General features: G+C 39.3%; 1 protein-coding gene across 1 annotated transcript in view; it reads left to right on the top strand.

Moving 5' to 3' along the window:
• Nucleotides 1-21,259, top strand: part of ITSN2 (intersectin 2) — an 83,376-nt gene that overhangs the window by 361 nt on the left and 61,756 nt on the right. The window contains exon 2 of the mRNA XM_017812986.1: nucleotides 12,896-12,959. Coding sequence (XP_017668475.1) covers nucleotides 12,929-12,959 — 31 coding nt within the window. The 5' untranslated portion in view covers nucleotides 12,896-12,928. The remainder of the gene's footprint in view (nucleotides 1-12,895; nucleotides 12,960-21,259) is intronic.

Genomic DNA, 21,259 nt, shown 5'->3' with positions numbered 1-21,259 from the left:
TTTTTTTTTTTTTTTTTTTTTTTTTTTTTTTTTTTTTTTTTTTTTTTTTTTTTGTTGTTGTTTTTTTTTTTTTTCCTGGTGGGTTTGGACAGTAGCGGCGGTGGCTCCCGCTGCCAGCGCTGCTGCTCTCCTGTGCTCCATTACTGCTCTGCCAGCGGAGAAATCCCGGTGCCCGTGCCCAAACAGCTCCCGAGGTGAGGTGACTGAGGTGACTCGGACGTGGTTTTAGACCCCGATTTGTTGCGGTGATGGTTGTTTTGGTGCCTTGTAGCTACGGTGGAAACCCGGAGTTCGGAGAGATCGAACTGGTTTCTGCAGTTAAAGTTTGCGAAGTGTTTTGTCTGTAAATAGACTGGCTTTTCTTGGTCTCGACTTCTCTCCGCGGCATGTCGTAAATTCAGAAAATAAAATGTGGTTGAGGTACGTGATTCGGTTCCTTAAACATCAAGGTACCATTTTGAATACGGTAAGTGGTTTTCACAGCAGCTGGGGCTTTGACATCTGTCACACTGCAGAACTTGAAAGTAGATCGTGCTTTAGATAGTGCCTGCGATCTTTAAGTTATTTTCTCAAGCGTTTCTCTTAAGCATCAATTGGAAATTCCCCATCTAAAACACTGGAATGAGAAGTCACTTGCGCCCAGGCTGCCCTGTCCTGTGCATCGCTCTTTTGAGAACATGATGTTTTTTAAACTCCTTTTCTGATCGTGCCGGCCTGTGGTGGCAGCAGCTCCCGCGCCGAACACGGGAAAACACAGAGCGTGTGAAGCAGTACGTGGTGTGGGTAACATCAGTGGTACATAAAATGCAGCTTGCTTTCAAGAGTTTTAAATTGTTCATCTGAAATTTGGTTGTCACAAGCATCTACATCTGCTGATGCGATGATGATGTTTAGAACTAATGAGCACTAGGAACCAAATGGATAAAGAGCAGGCTGGGCTTCATTCTTCTACCAAACCTGGTTCATTTTTGTTTCCTTGTTTCCTCTCTACCTCCCCTGTTTGGCTTCTTTGTATTTTTTTTATTCTGACTGAGCTGGGAGGGGCGTTCACACCACCGTACCTCTGGGTATTTAGAGAAGTCCTGCTTCGGGCTCCGTGTGATGTGAAGAGAATTGCATGATCCCTGCAAACATGGATTTAGACTGCTGTGTGCTCTCTGTTGAACAGAAATTTTTTTGTCAGATTAGCCTCCTAACTCAGATGCCTAAATTAGATCAAATGAATGTGCTTATCCTTTTAATTACTATCCTGAGAGAATTGCATTTACTTTTTTCTCCTCTATCTGTACAAGATCTGGGGTATGGGATGTGTCCCCGGCTGAATTGTAGCTGTCACTGTAATAGAAACAAGGACTATTCCTGTAGCAGTAACAATATAACAAAAACTGGGTACATATGGCTTGTTTGTGCTAATCATAAAAATAATAGGGTTATCTACTATAGGTGCAGGTCAAACCAACAAAGCTTTACGGCTGTTTATTTTTTTAACCATTCTTCTTGTAAGCAGAAAAATGCCTTGTCACATCAAGGCAGAAGTGACCCATGGGATGATTTTAAAGTGTGTTGATGAGAAGGCTTTATTTGTTGAGATTCAGGTATTACAGTGATTTTGACTACAGCATTTCTTACAGCAGGGTTTTTTGCAAATATTTCTGTTGTATAATGTTGAAAGTTGAATTAATTTCATGCCATAGGAAAGAAGCAGCTATGAAAAATGAAGCCAAGTTCTCTAGGTGATAGTATTTCTTCATTGAGCTGCTTCTCAGGAGCTGGTGAGGAAAATGGGGCAGCATTTGGAAAGTGAAAGGTGATGCTTTGCTTGAGGCATTATCAAAAACCTTCACCCTCCTTGAAAACAGGTGGCTGTCAGGAAAAGACCTTGGGATGAGTTCCTGAAGAGCAGAGTAGTCCAGAGCACTAGTTCTTCCAAATTGAGACAGAGGTCTCTGGTCTGTTTGGTTAACAGTTTACAAGTAAATTATCTGCTGTTACCTCAAAAGACTCGATATGTAAAATTTGTGAAAACAGCTTTTCATGAGTTTTTCTTTTAAAGGCCAGAGCTGTTCTCTTTGCCTTTTGAAAACTAGTTCAGAAGTTGGATTGGACATCTTTATTTCTAATGTTAATTTCTGGCCTATTTTCACTTGAAAGGAAAGATCTCTGACATCTTAGTTTTTAAAATAACTTTTAACTGCTTCCATTTGTTTTTATTAACCTGAAATGTAGTTACAGAATAATATTTTTTTGAAGAGACTTCTGGAGATCACCTGGTCCAATTCTTGTGAAAAGCATGGCCAACTCAGATTATGTCCCTCAGAGCCGTGTCTGGTTGTGTTTGGATTATTTCCAAGGGTGGAGATCCCACCAACTCACTGGGCAGCCCTCCCCAGTTTGGTGTCCATGCTTGCTCAGACTGCATCCCATCCCATTGCCCAGACTGCCAGTGAAGACATTAAACAGTACTGGCCACGGTATCAATTCCTGGGGAATTGATAGTTCCAAACAGATGGATTTTGGAATACTGATGACAGCTCTTTGAGTCTGGTGATCAGGCAAGTTTTCCACTCAGATTACAGTGAACCTTTTCAAACTATATTCCACCAGTCTGGCTCTAAGGATACTGTGAGAGACCTTATTAAAAGCTTTCATAGAGTCAAAACAAGCTGCTGTGCCCTCATTCACAGAGCCAGTCATCTCAACACAGAAAGCCATGAGATATTGGATGTGATTCGTCCTGGATGGACGGTGGCAGTTTCCCATCACCTTTTTGTTCTTCAAGCATCTGCAGGTGACTCACAAGGGGATTTGCTCCATTGTCTTTCCAGGGACTGAAGTAAGATTTAGCAGCTTTTTGTATTGGTGTACTGGCCCTTCCAGAAGATGAATCTGATGTTTACCTTTTTCCCATCATCAAGATCTTTGATCAGTCACCAGGGTCTCCCATAAATCACAGAGCTTGGTCTTGCAGTGACATTACCCAGTGTTCCTGGCAGCACTGGGCCTGTGATTTGTTCCATATATATGTATGCAACTGCTCTACTTCCTTGTTTTCAAGTTATTTTGACTTCCCAAAGCTGTCTTCAGTTCATTGTAATGCCACATCTTTTGGCAAAGGATAGTAGATGATGGATCCTGCCATGTTTTTAAGTTTTGGGGGGGAAGCTTGGTTTAGACACTGTGAAAACACTGGTTTAGTCCTGTGAAAGTTGTGAGAGCAATAGTTTGCTGACTAGTGTTGCTGTTAGGTTGGAGGGGTCATGTCATGTGTCTGAATGATGTGGGAAAGTTAGTGACCTTGCTTGAGCTTTTTCCTCTTAGGTGATGATTGGTGATTTTTAAGATAACAAAGATAAAGTCGAGCTAATTAGAGAGTTCTCTTTTTTTACGACCGACCTGTTTCAAGAACTATCGCATATCAGTAAAACACTTAACACAAAGTGTACTTTGAGGTTCAGAGGTTGATCCCAGGTATGAGGTGATATAGGGTAGTTACTGTATTCTTTTTACCTTTAAAAACATATTAATCACCCTTTAATTTCACCTTTTAAAATTACATTTTCCTTATGTACATTCGTTGGTGTTAGATGACATAACATTCTATTTTGCGGGGAAGCACTCGTGTTAGAGTGCCTGGTTGGATTTTTGGAAGTGCTAAGCAGCTGTTTTAAGTGATCCTGAAATTTTCAAGTGCTTGGTTGCAAATATTGCAGGTACCTGATTACCTCTGGAAATGGTGTTTTTGAATCCTGATCAATGTAGAACTGGGAGGCTTATACTGTGTGTGAGTTCAAGTTCCTTCCAGTGACAGACCAGTGTAAGCCAAAATTTTAAGCCAGCTGTGAGCAGTGAAGCCTTGTTTTCTGTGGCTGTTTGAGATTAATGAGATGTGAGCTTGTGTTGAGTTTTTTCACGCTGTTGGTATATTTAGAGCAGCTTTTGGCATGTGGATTCTCTGGTGTCTAATATTGGTACTCAAACACACAGGAGTCTTTCTCTTCATTGAGGGCACTAAATTTGGTTGTGCTTTCTCTGGTTACCTGTTTTCATGAATCTTGTAGGCACTTAAGATCTTTGCAAAGTACACCCCTCAGTTGAGCTTAGTTCACATTGGATGATGGAATTCATCAAAGTACATGTTAACTACTCATCTCTTCTACCCTTAGAATGCCAGGCTAAGAATTTGAGCATCCTGGTTGCTTAGTTCCTATAATGTAACTGCTTTCATTAATTCATTTGTCTTACTTGTCTTATCAGGATGGTTGTGGGGTTTGTTGTTTCTGGTTTTTTTTTTTTTTTTATTCTCAGGTTTATTTAAGGATAAGCCTCTAGAAAATAAGATAGGAGATTTTATTTTGTCAGTTCTTCTTACTTCCACACATACTTTGTTGTATTGCCCATTGCAAGATGGTACAGAGATTGTAGTAACTTGTTTTTCTGGTATTGTTGTGACGTTAGCACCAAATGTTATAAAGGTGAGGATTAGGTCACATAAAAATTATAAAGTAAAAATGGAGCTGATGAAATGTCATTTTTCTTTAAATTGCGAATATTTAGAACTTTGTCAGTATAGGAAAGCAGCCTGGCCAGCTTGGTTACTTGGATCCTGGAGTTAGAATAATGGATTGAACATTAATATATAGATGAGCACAGTGTTGTGTAACTCTTATTTTCAGAACAACACGTGAAATTCAAATGATGTAACATGATGACAGTAGCAGGACAAAGTGTTGGCATTACCCTATAGAGCACAAGTACCTGAGAACTATTTTTAAATATTTTGGCAGTTACAGATAGTTGAAAAGGCATGGTTGATCCAGAAAAGTCACAGCTTCTTCGGAATAGCGATTCTGAGAGCAGCCAGTTTGATTTAAGACATTTTGATATGGGATGTTGTGGCTTCAGCTTCAGAAGTAGCTGGTAAATAATTCTGAACTGGCTCTTCTAGTGAAAATATTCGAGGCTGATGCAAGTGGAGCTTGTGAAATGCTGTGGCATCAGTCATGAGCGATATCTGCAGTTAGTGATTCAGCAGCATACACATTAAGTAAGGGAAGAACAGGAAATGGGAGTTACCTCATTTTTGTTTCTAAAAGTATTACAATTGGAATGTGAAAAAAAAAAAAGAGCTGTTATGGCTATATTAATAAATGTATTTTAAAAATCAGAACTGATTTAAATACTATTAGTCTTACCTTTCAAAGGTCAAAAATTTTACTACTCAAAATCTAAAACTCTTGCTTTTTCCATTACACTCTTACGAGTTTCCTGAGGTAGGACAAGTCTGTGAGATACTTTTGTCCCTCAGGACATTACGTGATGTTGAGATGTGTGTCTAACTCAGGTGATAATTGATTCCCTAAGTTCGTTACATTAATCTGTGGTGGTTAAAACATTATTACTCTATGCTGTAGAGCTCAGTGGTAAAGGTTTGAAGAGACCAAATTTCAACTGGATGCTTTGAAGGACTGTTCTTGGTAATAGAGCACAGGTGACACTTGTGGATGGGAGTGGGGTTGGGAGTGGGGAGCGCATTTTTACCTATCTGAAATAATGCTACCTAATAATTTTTCCCTGTTTTGACTGCCTTATGCTGCTCTTTTCTTTTTCTCTCACGAGGTTTCCATATTTTTTTGATTCATCAGAGATAAACACCATTGCTTTGCTTTGAAGGCCTCTTGTGGCCTTTCTCCTCTCCGCTTGTCATCTCATTCAGTTTTGAGAAGTTGTGTGTGATGGTTTTGTGCACCTGACCAGCTTGAAAATACATAGCTAAAATGTAAATTCAGTCTCACTGAATGTTTTTTTTACCTTCATTAGTTTTATAAATGGTGAGAGATTGTTTTCTGCTGAGCACAGAGACTGCCCATCTATCTGTTGTTTTATGCTCAGCTTATAGCAGTCCCTTAGATGTTCTGTATGTCCTTTAGATATTTTGCACTATTATCTGGGGCTGACAGCTGAGCAGCAAGTCATATAGCATCTCTTCTATTGTAAGGAGAAGATAACATTAAGAATTATTCTGTTAGATTTTTTTTTTCCCCTCTGTTAGGAGGCAGATTTTGCTTCTGATGGAAGGACAGGAGTGGGCTCAAAAATTTCCTCTTAAGGTGGCAAGATTTCAAATGAATAAGCTTAAAAGTAATAGGCTCTGAATGTTTCCAGTCACGGTTGAAGTAAGAAAATAAAGAAAAGAAGAGAAAACTCATCAAATACTTATGTCCTGCCTAAGCCCACATTGACATAAATTAGGAGTTGAAACGTGGAAGTTGAGAACTGCAGGTTTCAAGGTGTGTGGACCTCACCAAACAGCATTTTAGAGCACTTGTACAACACTTGCAAATAATTAGGTGTGAGAATTGGTGTGTCTCAAAAGAGGATCTAGAAAAAACAGCATATGGAATGGGAAGTCATGTAAATTAGAAAGTAGGAAGCAAAAAAAGGCAAGAGTGTATTTTAAGTTACCACCCATTCAGGAGCAAGTGTATCTCACTCAGCTCTCTGGAAAGGTTACGTTGTACAGACTTCTCAAAGGTAGAAGCTCAGAGCCTTTAAAAAAACCCTCGAAGTTATAAATAGTCTACACTCTCCTTTTTGCTATTTTTCTTTTCCATTTTAAGGAAAGCAAGCAGAGGGAGTGATGTCTGTCTGTGTCTAGGATCAGATTAGTGAATGTGTTCTTCCAGGGCGTGACAGAGCTGAGTTCAATTCCCATCTTTTCCTGAGGAAGTTCATGTTCATGTCTCCTGGGAGAAGGGCCAGGGATTTAAATAGTGAGCTTCCTGAAGTGGGATTCTCATTCCCTCCCTCAGAATAATTTCTATTTTGCAAAGAAGAATCAAAGCTGGACGGGCATGGACAGAGAGAGAGGGACCTGCAGATTTCTGTCTTAATGGTAAAGAATTTCACTTAGGAGATTGAAATCCTGAGTTGACATTACTATTTCAAACACTGCTCATGAGTTTCCTTGAATGACTGTGCAGTAAAATGGGGGAAAACCTTCTCCTAGGAGGAAGGAAAGATCAGCTTTAATCTCCAGAGGCAGAGGAGAGAGCTGAACTGTGTCTTGATACTTTGAATGGGTGCTTTCACAGCTGAGCAGCTGTGTAAGAAACAGAGTAAACCCAGCAATACTGACCACACAATTCTGTTTTTTGAACAGAAACAGAGATTCCTGTATTTTGCATGGTCAGTATGTTCAGAGGGCCTGTTAGCTGGGCAAGGTGGGCAGAAGGATATTTGTCAAAAAAATACTTTTTGTGTTCTGTCTGGATAACTGTTGGGAAGGAAGTTGCTGTTTGACAGTGAGCAAGGAAGGGACTTTGTACCATAGGGGTAAGTAGTAAAATATTTAACCCTTTTTTTTTTTTCTTCTTGGAATGTCAAAATATTAACTTAGGCTTTTAGTACTGCTATCCACAGTGGCAGAGGAGAGCAGGAAGAGCCAGCAATGTGCTACCCGGGATAGACTTCTCCATTTTGTCACTGATGTCATTCATTTGTTATCAGAGTGGGTGGACTTCGTGAAGTTGGGCACAATGCATTTTGAAAAGGCCATGTCACTGTGTGTAACTCCACTGTATAAAGGAAATAAATGCTTGGCCTGACAAAATGTTCTGGTGTTTTTCTTTGGGTTTTTTATTTTTGTTTTTTTTTTTTTTTAATTAGTAAACTGTCCTACCAATATGTCTTGCAGAAAGATAAATTGTATTCCGTGCTGGTTAATAATGCCTTACTAATGCATATTATTCTCTCATTTTCAAGAGAGTAATCGAAAAATACCAGGGAACAACTACATGGGCTATTACACTGTCACTGTTTGCTCTGCAAATATTAATTAGTCCTCTTTGAATTGTCCAGGTCTACAGGTGTTGTAAAGAGTAAATTGGTCAACTAGTACTGCAGTCTCTGTCCTTGCTAATTGGTTCTTGCAGCAAAAATCTGCAATATATCTTCTTCCTGCTCTTGGGGAAAGGAAAAGAGTAGTTAGTAGTGTGTCCACACGTGCTGCTTCCATGGCATTTTCTTTCTTCCAGACAGAGCTTGTTGCACCAGACCTTCATTCCTACTAAAACTATGTGGTTGTGGTTTTTCTGAGAAATATTTTGAAAAAAATTGATGCAAGTATAAATATTAACAAAGATTGTGGTAAGGCTGTTCTTCATATAATGGCAATATTCCCATGATAGGAAAGAAGCTTTTTCTTTTCCCTTTCTCCTGTCATGTGCCCAGCTCTATCTAATGTTTTCTAATGCCTTCAGCATAGTCCTGAGGTCCCCCCTGCTTCTTGCAATCTCCTCATTTGTTTTCCCAATTTGTATCATCTATAATGAACGCTGAGGGAGGGAACAGCAGTTGCAGTTTGGCAGGTCAGTTTGTGAAAACAATTAGTGCTTTAAACATTGGGACTAGTCAAATGGTTTGTTTACAAGAACTTGCTGTTCTGCTATTTAAATGTAAGATCCAAGTTTTCCTGTTTTCACCCTAAATGGCAGCAGGACTTCATGTCGTCTATGATGTTCACAGGGATGTTTGATCCTGTTGTTACAACATGGATTTTGTGCTGTGGCTGCCACAGTTTCTTATGACTGATGGCTGAGTTCACCAAGCGCCTCTCCTAGAACATTTTGGAAAAACAGATAATTTTCTGTGAAATGTTCTGGTGGTGATGGCCATGATTTCATCTATATCATCTGTTTGGGATACTGGTTGTAGTATTTTCTTGATTTTTATTTTTTTCCTTTAGTGAACATTTTTATATGGCATTGGCTTTCTCTGTAGTATTGTGTATTAAGGTTCTTTGGAAATTAACAGCTTTCACCTCCATTAATGTTTAGAAGTTATTGAAATTATTCTAAAAAAAACATAAATTTGACTTTAAGAATATTTTGCTGAGACTTTCATGCTACATAAGTGGTTCACACCTGTGTCCCAACAGTGCAAGGTGCTTTTACACGTTTAGATCGTTATAGGTGGCAACTGGAGCAACTTTATTTGGAATTTGTAAAAATAAGCAGCTTTTAACTTTGATATATGTGTAATCTCCAAGCCTTTGTGATATACTGTGGGGACGTGGAAGACAGAATACTTGTTGAGGACAAGCTCCATTCTTTGAGAAGGATTGTTTTCACAGACTTTTGAAAAAATTTTGTAGACTTCAAGTTTATTGGGTTGTTTCCTCCTTCTCTAAAAAAAATAATGAGGAGAAATTATGTTGCAGCAATACTTCTATTTTTCCTTTTTTTGCTTATCAGTACAACTTCAGAATCTGTCACCAGAGAAGCATGTGTGCTTGGTGTAACCCTGGTGTTTGAATGAAATGGATCTGTACAAAGGGATAAAATGGGATCTCAGTGCTGGTGAGATATGAAATCCTGTAAAAAACTCATTTATGATTTTTGGTTGCTTCTGTAAGGTCATAGTTTTTGCTATTTGTGAGGCTCAATGTAGGAGGGTTTTGGTGCCTTTCAGATTTAGTATTCATTTAAAATATGACAAGTTCTGCATATAGACATAATAGTGAGACAACAGAGCTAAATCATGATTTAATTGCTGTAATGTACTCTCAGTAAGACCTGTTGGGCAGTTCGCTCTTGTTTTTGGACCTAAGGATGGTACATCTACATGGCAATGCCCAGTGCAGACTTACCAGCTTGGGTCAAACCCAAGCTTGGGAAACTTGGGGAATTTTCAGGTTATGCTGAAAAATGCTGTGTTGAGAATTTGGCCTGCAATGTTCATTATTTTTTGGAGTGTTGCACTGGAACAGAGTCTCAAAGACTGTGGCATTAGAACGTCTGATCCTGGGCTGCTTCTTTTGAGAGGACAGATAAAGGTATGGAGGATAACTTGGGAGTGTTGTATTCAGTGTCTGACTGCAACTTCTAATTCTGCCTGATGTGAGCTATGAAAGTTTTGTTATCACAGAATCATAGAATTGTTTGGGTTGGAAGGGACCTTTAAAGATCATCTCATTTCAACCCCCCTGCCATAGGCAGGGACACCTTCCACTAGACCAGGTTGCTGAGAGCCCCATCCAGCCCGGCCTTGAACACTTCCAGGGATGGGGCAGCCACAGCTTCTCTGGACAACCAGCACCTCAACACCCTCACAGGGAAGACTTTTCTTCTTATATCCAAGAAGTTACTCGGTCTGATGGAAATGAACCAGGGACACGTGTGCTCTGTAGATACAGAGCTTTCATAAATAGGAAGGACCCTCACCAAGCTAAAGTGAGGTCAAAGCCCTCAAGATTTTTCAGTTGAAATTGATTTTAAAATATGGTACAGTTGAGACTCTAGGGACATCAAAATGAGAGAGAGGGGGTTTCCACATTTTGTGTGCGTGAAGTTGCCTGGGTCGCTTCTCACACTCCTGTGGTCGGCAGTTGAGGGTTTTAGAGGTTCAGTCTACATGAGCCATTTCAGCAAAAACAAGGCAAAAATCTGACTTTCTCTGTAACTGTGAGTTGTATAAAGTATTTTAAAAATATATATCTTAAGATTTTGGGCTTTAAGAGTTAATCAGTTTATTATGAGACCTGTATTGTCTGATTATTATCAGGTTTGTATTGTGAGGCCTCATCTCAAGTAGGGTGTGCATTTTGGGCCTCAGAATGTAAGAAGGATATAAAAGTATCAGAATGTATCCAAAAGAGGGAAACAAAGATGGTGAAAGGACTAGAGGGCAAGACTTTTGAGGAGCAGCTGAGGACACTAGGTCTGTTCAGCTTAGGGACGAGACTGAGGGGTGACCTCCTTGCTGTCTACAGCTTCCTCATGGGAGCAGTCAGGGAGGTGCTGCTCTCTCCTCCCAGGTGACAGGGCATGAGGGAATGGCTTAAAGCTGTGTCTGGGAACTTGAGATTGGATGTAAGGAAAAAGTTCTCCACTGAGAGGGTGGTCATGCACAAGAACAAGCTCCCCAGGGAAGGGGTCATGGCCCTAAACCAGTTGGTGTTCATGAAGTGTTTGGGCAATGTTCTTTAGTTACATCATGGGATAATTTTTAGTGCCCTGTGTGGAGTCTGAAGTTGGGCTCAATGATCTTCCTGTGTTCCTTCCTGCTTGGGATATTCTATGTTTTTGTGATTCTGTTGTGATTACTCATTCAAAGAAACCTAAAAGCAGACTGAAAGTAAGAGGATAAAGTGAGTTGGAGGAAAGATCAGATGTGTAGCTCTTATTCAGTAAGACTGTAAATCTGGAGCAAGTCACATGGAGGTGGAAATCTGCTGATTCTGGGGGTGTTCTCCAGCATTCTGCTTCTGTGTCATGGTTTCAAGTTCTCTTTTAGACCTTCTTGACAGAACAGCTTTTGCAGAGAAGTGTGCTGGAGAAATGCTTGACAACCGTGGCAGCATTTTTTGGGAAGGCTATTTATAGATTTCAAGTGTCCCTTGGTAGATTGCTTGGTAGGTTCATGTCTTGGAACAGATCCATGCTTCCTTTTTGCATCTTTGTGCAGTTGATACCTAATGTCTCTGTGAGAGATCATTTGGACTCACCAACTATTCCATTTACTTTTTTTAAATATGTATGTGTGTGTGTGTGTGTGTGTGTGTGTAGCCACAGATCCTAGACTCTTATTTTTAGTGAAGAAATGTGCAATAGATACAAAAAGGTGGAACCACAGTGCTTTCCAGTTCTGTGATTTTTGTGATGAGATGCACAGGAATTTTCATGCAGAGGAAGGGAGTATGGGGAATATGATATTTCTGTACTTAATATTAAAATCTGTGGTTGTATTGAGAGGGGAAGAGTTGGGTGGATTTTGTTTGTTTGTATGTATATTTTGTTTGGTTTGGTTTGGGTTTTTTTGGTGTGGGGAGAAGGTTTGGTGTCTGAAGAGGGTTGTTTGTTTTTTTTTTTTAATTAAATATTTCCTTTTTGTAGCCTCATCATGTACGATAATTTCTCCACATAGAGCACAAGGATAGTGACGGATATATTTCAGTATTTAACTAAAATTGTCTCATCCGAAGTACAAGCTCGCTGCACTGTCTTAGTTCTATGTTTTTATAGCAGTGAATTTTTTATGCTTTTACCTCAGATAAGTATTAGTGAATATTTTGCAATTCTAAAGAATTATTATTACAGGTGAATTATTAAGAAGAATTATTGTTATTTCAAGATAATTATTGTTATTATTATCTTGAAAGGATACATACTAAAAAAACAAAATTTGTCTTAGTACTCTGGTATTTATTATGAAAGTAAATTCTGTTGAGACTCTTTAAATGCTGCTTTGAGTGTTTATGCAGTAGCTCAGGAAAAGGAATAACTTCGTTGTGTTGCTCCTGGAAAACTGGCTGGTGACAGACTTTTATTAGGACAAGTCTTTTTTTCAGAATACATCGTGTAAGAGTGTTTTCTTTGTTAATAGTGTGTGGAGTAGTGGAATGGGTGAATTTGAATAATAATTGTTCTTCCACTTTTCTCAGCAGAAGCTTTTGGTTACAGAGCTCAGGATTGCACTGGTTTTTTCTCATATACATAAATATTTACCAGGGAGAGCTGGCAAAGATCTGCTGGGACCCCAAGCCTATGCTCCCGCCAGGAGAAGGCTGTCCCCAGCCATATGTTCTGGCAACTGTTTGTGTACATCCTGCAGCAGTTGCTAAACAGTTGGTACTGTTTTCCTTTAAGAATGTGCCACAAGGTCCAGGACTGCACTGCATAGCCTATAGAAAAAAAAAAAAAAAAAGAGAAAAAGATAAAAAAAATTCCCCCACCCCCTCCCCAGTGTAAATTCAGCTGGTTCAGCAGCAGCCCCAAGCCGGGCATTGTTTGCTGTCGGAAGTGGGAGCTGAAGGGACGGACGTTCCCCCGCTCAGCGGGAGCGCAGCGCAGTTTTGCCCTTGTTGCATTATTAATGGCACGATGTTTTTATGTTGCAGATGGCTAAGAGCTAGCAAGGCAGAGCCGGGACCATGATGGCTCAGTTTCCCACGGCCATGAACGGTGAGTAGCCGCGCTCGGTTTGCTTAGGTCGGGGTGGGAGGTTTGGCTGGGTTTTGTGTGTGTTTTTTGGTACCTGCAGCAGCGTTGTGGTCACTTGGCTGCAGATCGCTTCCCGTAGCCCAACCTGTGCTGTGAGGCTGGGAGAGACACGGCAGAGGCATCACTGCAGTGTAATTTGGAGTGGGGAAACGCCGGGAGTGTCTGGTAATCTCGGATCGTTTAAAGGGTTGAGGAATGTGTGAGTTGTAGTGTGAACACTGCCTGACTTCAAGTGGGGAATATGCTAAGTAATAGTTGATTAAACTTGCATACCTTTTCTGTTACGTAATTCAGCACAAAACATGTTCCATTATAATCCATTACAGTATTTATTTTAAACAAAATATTTGAGGGCGTCAAGCAGTTTGTGACACTGATGAAAACAACCAGTCTTTCTCAATTGAAAAAAAAAAGTTAAGAATTTTCCTCAATTAAAAAAAGTTAAGAATTTTTCTCTTCATTTTGTGCCCCTTCCTCTATAGAAACTTTTGGATTTGTTTCTTGGTGATTTGCTTTCAAAGACATGAGAGTTGGAACCTTGAAATTGCTTATGTGTGTATGTATGGGACAGAGCTTATTTGTGAAAATATGATTTGCAAAGATCTGCTCAGAAATTTGACATTTGCATGTTGTTGTTTACAGAGCTGGCCAAAATGAAAGTACAAGTATGGAAACAATGTTTTGCATTGTTTTGCATATTCAGTTATTCCCTATAAGGAGTATTTCTCCTGATGAAAGTGGGGACATAGATACAAGAATGAGTATTTCTTAGCTCATTTGTCTGTGAAGGTTACTGCAGGACTGGGAGGTCTTCACTGAACTAATTTAGAAAATTGTCACTGCTGAGATAAATTGGGTGAGTAAGGGGAAGGTGTTTTGGTTTTGTTGTGTTTTTTGTTTTTTTTTTTCAAAAGAACAACATTAAGATTTCAAATTAACCCTACCTGTTTCATATGTGCATAAAACATTTTGTGAAAAAAAAATCGTTGTGATCAACACTTTATTTCATACAGTCAGCTGCAGTTTGTTCCAGACTTTGTTTCGCAGACCTAACAAAAAAAGAAAAGGAGTCAATATGTTTTATAATAGGGGAAAAATTATGTCCACCTTATTGGACATAATGAATTTTTTTTATAATTGCCACATGCTTTTTGCTTCTCAGTTTAAAATAAACAATCAGAAATTCTCTTTGGGGAAGGTACAAATTCATATCCTTGGCTGTCTCCGTGTTTGATGTGTGAATAAGTTATTTAGTGTATTTGTTTTGGCTTTTCACTCAGTGCTGTTGTAGGATTGCAAGTGTATTGACAGCACTGGGCACGTACATGACTTGATCTCAGAAGCCTTAGTTTGGGAGAGTGATCCTTCCCTTGATCTGAAATCCCCTGGGCAGTACTGTCTGCTGCTCTCAAAGGGAATGGTGCCAGGGGATGCTGCCTTTCCCCTCACAGAGTTTTACTGTGTTGAAAGGCATAGTAAGAGAAACACCAGGCAATAGTTAAGCTGTTGCTCCTCACAGAATAGTTGAATGACTCTGTGTGTGGTTTTGTAGCCATATTTCTTATCAGAATTGATTACATTTCAAACAAGTCAGGTGGGGAAAAAAAGAATAGTTCTAATGTGATTTCTGGATAAATACTGAGCAACCTCTGCCCTTGAAATTGTTCTTTAGCCTGTGTTCTGCTTCCTTGCTACTTAGCACTGCTGTAGTGGTTGCATTCAAAGTAGATCACCTGCATTTGCCACTCATTGCAGGAAACCTCTAATTACGTTGTTAGACCTTGGTAGTGACTTGAAGCATGAGATGAGGAATGAGGTTATGTGTGAGGCAACTAAGCCATTAGGCATTGCTGCAGCCTGGGAGCTCTGGCTGCCTGCCTCACCTTCATTTCAGCATAGTGTTGACCCTTCCCTTTTGTCGCCTGCTGGGGGAAATGGTGGTTTTCTTATGGGGGAAGAAACCTCTTATTCCTTCAAGGTACAATATTGTATCTTGATAAGAAGGTAGATTTTAGTTTATGATTAGCATAAGGCATGAAGTAGTTTCTGTTTCAGGTTTCTCTTTCAGGATTATTTTTGGCACTCAGTGTTACAGAAGAGTGAGTGGATAGTGTGGAGCAGATGGGTGTACAAGTGTGTGATGATATGACACAGGGTGATAAGGAGTTTGAGAACTGCAGGGTTCAAATGTCAAAGCATGATACTCAGTCTCAAATACAGGAGATGCTACAACACTTTATTTACCAGCCTAAGCAGAGAAAGCCAGTCTGCACAAGACGCTGAGAAGGAAGAGTAACTGAGCCGTGTGCTTGACTTCCAGTGGAGAGATTCAGCTTTATTGAGGCACCTTCAGAATATACCTTGGCTGAGCAGGCTCCCAGAACTGTCCAGCTTCAGCATGTGGCTGATGGCCAAACTATGTGCTGTACTGAGAGCTGGCACCTTCTGTTGTACTTCTGTGGCCATGTGTAAACTTTAGCTCATTGCAGCGTTGTGTGCTCTAGGGGCACGTGCTCTTGCCAGAACTTTCTTCTCTAAAGTCATGAAAGGACACAGCCAATGGAGAGGAGTTCCCTTTGACTCTCCATTGCTGTCCAAGGTGACCTTTGTGGATGCCTTAATAATAAGCTGGAAATTCAAAGAGGAAAAGCAGGACAAAAGAGTGTGTGTAGATTTCTTTACAAATTTATATCCCATGCAAAATATAAAGGTTATTATTACATTTTATATGAACAGGCAAGGCTGAGCAACATGTGCCTTATGTATAAAGTCTGCCAATTACAGCACCAGATGGATAACATACATTTATCTATGTGGAGTCCAGTTCTATCAAAGAGCCACTCCAGGCATATCCATCTCCACAGTCTGCAAACACGGTCAAGGATTCCCTACTGAGGCTTAGTTTTATCCAGTAACTGTCTGAATATTGATCATTATTTCTGTGAAAATGATAATACAAACCCAGTTTATGGTAGTTGATTCTCCTTACATACAGTTCTCCATCTGGACAAAGCTTTCTTAGGAATTCATCCCAAGTCTTGCAAAAGCTTTTGGAAATGACATTTAGTTAAACTAAATAACAACTATCTTCAATAGTTGCGTTTCTAAAGAAAGACTTAATGTGCTAACCACAAACAAAATTTAAAAGAATAAAGGCTTTCTTTAATAGGTTAAGTGGTACTTCTATCTAATTTGTTTCTGTGATTGCAGCCTTTGTCACAGAGCAGGAAGAAGTAGCCTTCAGTGCCATGGAATGTGTTCTTTCCAGCTGGAGAGCAGTTGCATTATGTTTCTGTTCCAGATCCCCTTCCTTCTTCTCTAGGGTAGATTTGTTCAGGGTTTCATATCAGTGCTGATGCTGGATCTTGGTTTGGGGAGATTTAATCTTAACAGACCAGCTGGAACAAGGAAAGCAGTATTTGCCGATCAGTATCTTTCACATTGTTTCCTTAAGTACCACTGGAATTTTTGGGCTGTGTGCTCTTTTTGTTTATGTTTTTATTTGTCCTTCCTCTTCCCTCCTACCACCTGTTTCCTTTCGATACAAATTTTTTGTGGTCCAGCAGGAAAATGTCTCTGATAAACTGAGGTGCAAAAAGTAAGTCATGACTCATTTCATGTGCTTCTAAACCTTCATAAATCAAACTGGATTTTGTGCTGCTCTGAATAGAATTGAGTTTTGTGTCCCCACACTTAGGTGTGTAGGAGACTGGGGTGGACATGAAGGGGTTGTGTGAGGTCCTGGTTTCCCTGTCAAAACACTGATAGGTTCTGCTGCATGTTCTTTGTAAAAAAGTCAGTCTCAAGACTTGTGGTCTGAATTTTTTTTAATTAGGAGGAGCCCTGGTCATCAGAGTTCAATTAAAAGCTGCTTGAATGCAACCTGACTCTTAACCTTGTGTGCACTGTAGATACGGAAACTGTAGACTTGCATATCAACAAGCGTAGATAAAGATACAAATCTGAATTAGACCTTGCAAAGAAAATATCAGAACTTGTTCTTGCACCTAAAAGAAGGAAAAGGAAAGAAATTCTAAGACACGGACAAATATTTTCTCTGTCCTTACTTAGGAATTAATCCTTCTGCTCACTTTTCAATGAGGACGGTGATGTCAATTGTTACAGAGCAAAATTAAAATGCTCAAGTCAGGGAAGTGTATATCTTCCATTATTACACCCTGCAAAAAAGTAGATTTCTAGTTGCGTTTGCCGTATTTTGTGTTTTCTTTAATCCTAACAAGTCAGAAATAGCCCTATAGGATTGCAGAATACGAAGTCTCTTATTCATATTTAATTATGAAGATAATATGATTCACATGGCAGATGTAAGAGGCAATCTTAGGAGGAAGAAATAATTAGATGTAGAGGTAAATGTTAAATGGAGTAAATGGAATCAGGTTTTACAAGGGAAGGTTTTAAAAAGGAAAGGTTGTTACTTTATGCCTTCTTCACTAACTGAATTTTGCAGAAAAAGTGTAACAAGATCTCAGGGTTGGACTTCATTAGGGAAATAACTGGCTAAAAGGGAGAGAAAATGCAAGTTTTAAACCGGAGTGTTGTAATCATTATATTCTTCATGGATTTTATCTTAAGGCCAGTCTTAGTTATTATTTATGGCAATGTTATCAGTAAAAAGCAAATGTATGCTGGTTAAATTGGGTGATGTCATGAACTTTGGAGTCATTTCCCAGCCAGAATTACACACTATGGACCACATATCATTGGCTAAATTTCATCACGTTTCTGTTGTGCTGTCTCCAAGTAGCATTTTAGCCACAGCATTATGAGCTGGAAGGATTTTTGCTGTATGCTGGGAACTCAGCAGTTGGCTGTGACTAAGGAGGAAGACAACCGGATGTATTGGATGATCTGGTAGTAATTACGTGATTTGAGGGAAAGGAAATGCATCCTAAAATGTGGTGGGTGAAATAAGGAGTGCTGTGTGCTATTGCCTAAGGCACTGGTGAGACATCTTGTAGGATATAGGGTAGAATTTAGGTTATCTGCTGAAGAGGGGAAAAAACCTCAGGAAATGAAATAGATGCAAAGTTGGGGTTTGGTGTTACCCAGGAGAGATGAATTAAGTATTGGGAAAGGACAGAGAGGTTGACTTTGCTGTTTTGGTGGATTTGTTGGGGTTTTTTGTTGGTTTTTTTTTTTTTAAATTTCACTGCATTTGCTTTTCAGTACATAAATTTGCTCTTTATTTTTTTCTTAATAGGAACTAACTTGTCTTTGAGTACAATGTTAGCACAAGGGTAAATAGAGATGAATCAGCTGTTGGTCTGGAAATGGGAATGGTTCTGTCAGCAGTGACGTTCTGGACCCTGGTCAAGAAAAAAGTCTGATTGCCTTAAGGCAGAGCTTGCATTTTAGGAAGGAATTAACATATTAGAGTTTCTTGGAGAAGCAGAGCCTGCATGTGGTGACCTTGGAAGTCCCTTCCAATCCTGTGCTCCTAAAATGTAATAAAGAATTAGGTAATAGTGGATATTAGTGTTAGGTTTTCATCCATTAACTTAATTTAAAACTATATCTGCTCTGTCTTGCTAGGATTTTATTTTGTTAGTATCATGTGTTAGCTTTTAAAAGATAAATTTACACTGAGGGGGAAACCCAGGATGGTTTTTATCTGGAATAATAATACTGTAATGCAAGCTGCTTTGTTCATTTGGGATGTCAGTGAGACTTCCTGGTGGTTTTTCTTCAAAGCATATAAAAACCTAAACAAAAAACAGAAGAAGATCTACAAATACTTCCCCAAAATGGAGCCAGAGGGCTGAAGGCTTAACTGAAGGGACTCAGAAACATAAATGTATCACATAGCAAAGTTTCAAAGGGCTTTCACTGTTAAAATTTTCATTTCCTTGAAGATTTAACTCCAAAGTTTGGGAAATCAACTACTCCAATCAACTACTTTATGTGGCTGTTGTAATTTAGGGTTGATGGGCATGTGTGAAGTGGCACCATCTTAACATCTACTAAATTCCAAATTGTCTGTGATCATTGGGGCTGCTTTGAACAGGCTGTAGATGGTATTAATTAGTATTGGCAGAATGAGTTCAGGTTTAGCCCACTAATTATAATGGCAATAATAAACACATTTTTAGGCATTGTGGTCTGTCAGTCAATTTATATAATGCCCTATTACTTTAATTAGGAATCTTGTGTGTTCAGGCTTTTCAGTGTGTTGCATCAGTTCTTTGGGACATCTGTTGTTTTTCCTACAATGGAGCAGTAACCTGAAATCATCACTGAGATAGCAAGAAGGGTTGAAACCCTGGAAAGCTGAAAGAATGTCAGTGTTCATGGAACTAGCATTCCTGTTGGGTACCTTCAAAGAAGATATTTTAATAACTTAAAAACACTTGTGCTTTAGTTGGATTTGAAGTTCTCTGTATGCGAGTCTCAAGAGCAGGTAAGATCAACTGAGTATCAAGAGTTGGTTTAGTGCTGCTTATCAAAGTAATTTGCTTAAAAGTTTTATATATATATATATATGCATTTTTACAATAGGTGATATATTTTAAAGCATGTCTCAACATTTTTCCCTGCATTTCTTCTCATAGCCATGATTTTTTGTTGAACTGTGATCTCTGCAGCACAGTTATTTCTTTAGGAAACATGTCTTTTCTGAAAGTCTTGGTTTCACTATTATAGAAGAGTTCTGCACCTGTTACAGTGTGTGTTGATTCTTGTATGGCAGTACTGAAAAAAGTGCACTTGTATTTTCCTAAGAGCTACAGGTAGTAATTACTGTGCAACAAATGATAGTGCTTTCATAGCACTGTGTTTCATAGGAATTCTTCAGGCTTGGGGAAGAAAAATATACACATGTGAGTTAATGTGTGACCATTTTCTGATAGAGATGATGTGGGTTAGAAGGCCAGCAGAGTTATTCCTCTTATTTCTCACAGTCTTTATATTGAGATTGGATTAAGAAATACATGGACAGTACTTTTTAACCTGACCTGAAGATAACTCTAATCCACTAGTTCCTGTTCTGGAAATGATCCACTCTGCAGTTGCTGTTACACAAAGGTTTTGGAAAACCTATAATAAAACAGGAAATAAGGGTACCCATGAAAAAAATGTCCAAAGAGAGGATGTGGCTCTTGTGTTAAGGGAGACTAAATGGATTAGAACTGTTTAGTTTTAGAGAAGAGGCAGCTGAGATGAAGATACAATAGAAACCTGTAAAGCCACAACAGTATAGAAAAGGCTAACAAGGGAAAGAATATTCACTGGTTTTTTTCAGCGCTGAAAGGGAAAGCAGTACCAAGTGAAATTATTGAGCTTAAGGCAAGCAGAAGAATCTGGGTTTGTTTGTTGGTTGGGTTGGTTGGTTGGTTGTTTCACACAATGAACAACTCATTTTGGGGACTCACTGTCTCAAGATGCTTTGGAACCAATACATGGAATCAAGGAAGAGGAAGGATCTATGCCATGGCTATTAAATGCTTTGCTTTTTTCTTTGGTGCTTTTTTGGCTCAAGAAGCTTGCCAAATTGCTGCTTTCTGGCAGTTGAGAAACTCTAATACCCAGAGAAGAACTCTGTTCCAAATTCTATTCCCTAAATGTCTCCATGAGCCATTGGGAAGGCAGGATTAGGGATTGTGGTATAAACTGATACCAGTGGTTTTATGAACATAAATTAGACGATTTTAAATTTATTATATTTAAAATCAAACTCCCATGTGTGCTGGGAAAGTAGTCTTGTGTATATGCTGGATATAGTTGGCAGGTTTTGCTAATTAATAATTTAACCTTCTAAGGAGTACTGCTTAAGCAAACTCTCTGCTTCTGTTACCTTTGTGTTTTCTTCCAGCTTTCCCTGTATTTTTTCCTTGTGCCAGGACTAGAAGTTACAAAGAGGAGTTTAACAAGAGTGATCGAAAATACAGAACAGCTTCCGTATGTGGAATAATTACATTGACTAGGACATTTCAGCTTGGAAAAGAAAGAGTGGGGATGGTGGATACAGTAGAATGTTTCCTTCTCAAGGTCATCTGTCATTTTTCAGGCAGAGGAATGGTAATTAATCTCTGATAACACGAGAATGAACTGGTATCAGATGAAAGTACTATTGGCAGATATCAAACATACAGAGCACTTTGCAGTGTCAAATAAACAGGGTAAACTGTAGGAAGCTGTGGATGCCAAAAGGTTACCTGGATTCCTTGGGCAGGGCACGTCTCCAGGATGAAGGACCACTGCCTCCCTAAGATCCTGCTCTATGGTGAACTTGCCACTGGCTACCG

The sequence above is a fragment of the Lepidothrix coronata genome, unplaced genomic scaffold (assembly GCF_001604755.1).
Source record: "Lepidothrix coronata isolate B3197 unplaced genomic scaffold, Lepidothrix_coronata-1.0 Scaffold39, whole genome shotgun sequence".
Lineage (NCBI taxonomy): Eukaryota > Metazoa > Chordata > Aves > Passeriformes > Pipridae > Lepidothrix > Lepidothrix coronata.
Note: the sequence above shows the minus strand (reverse complement) of the source record. Positions and strands in the feature narration are given on the sequence as shown.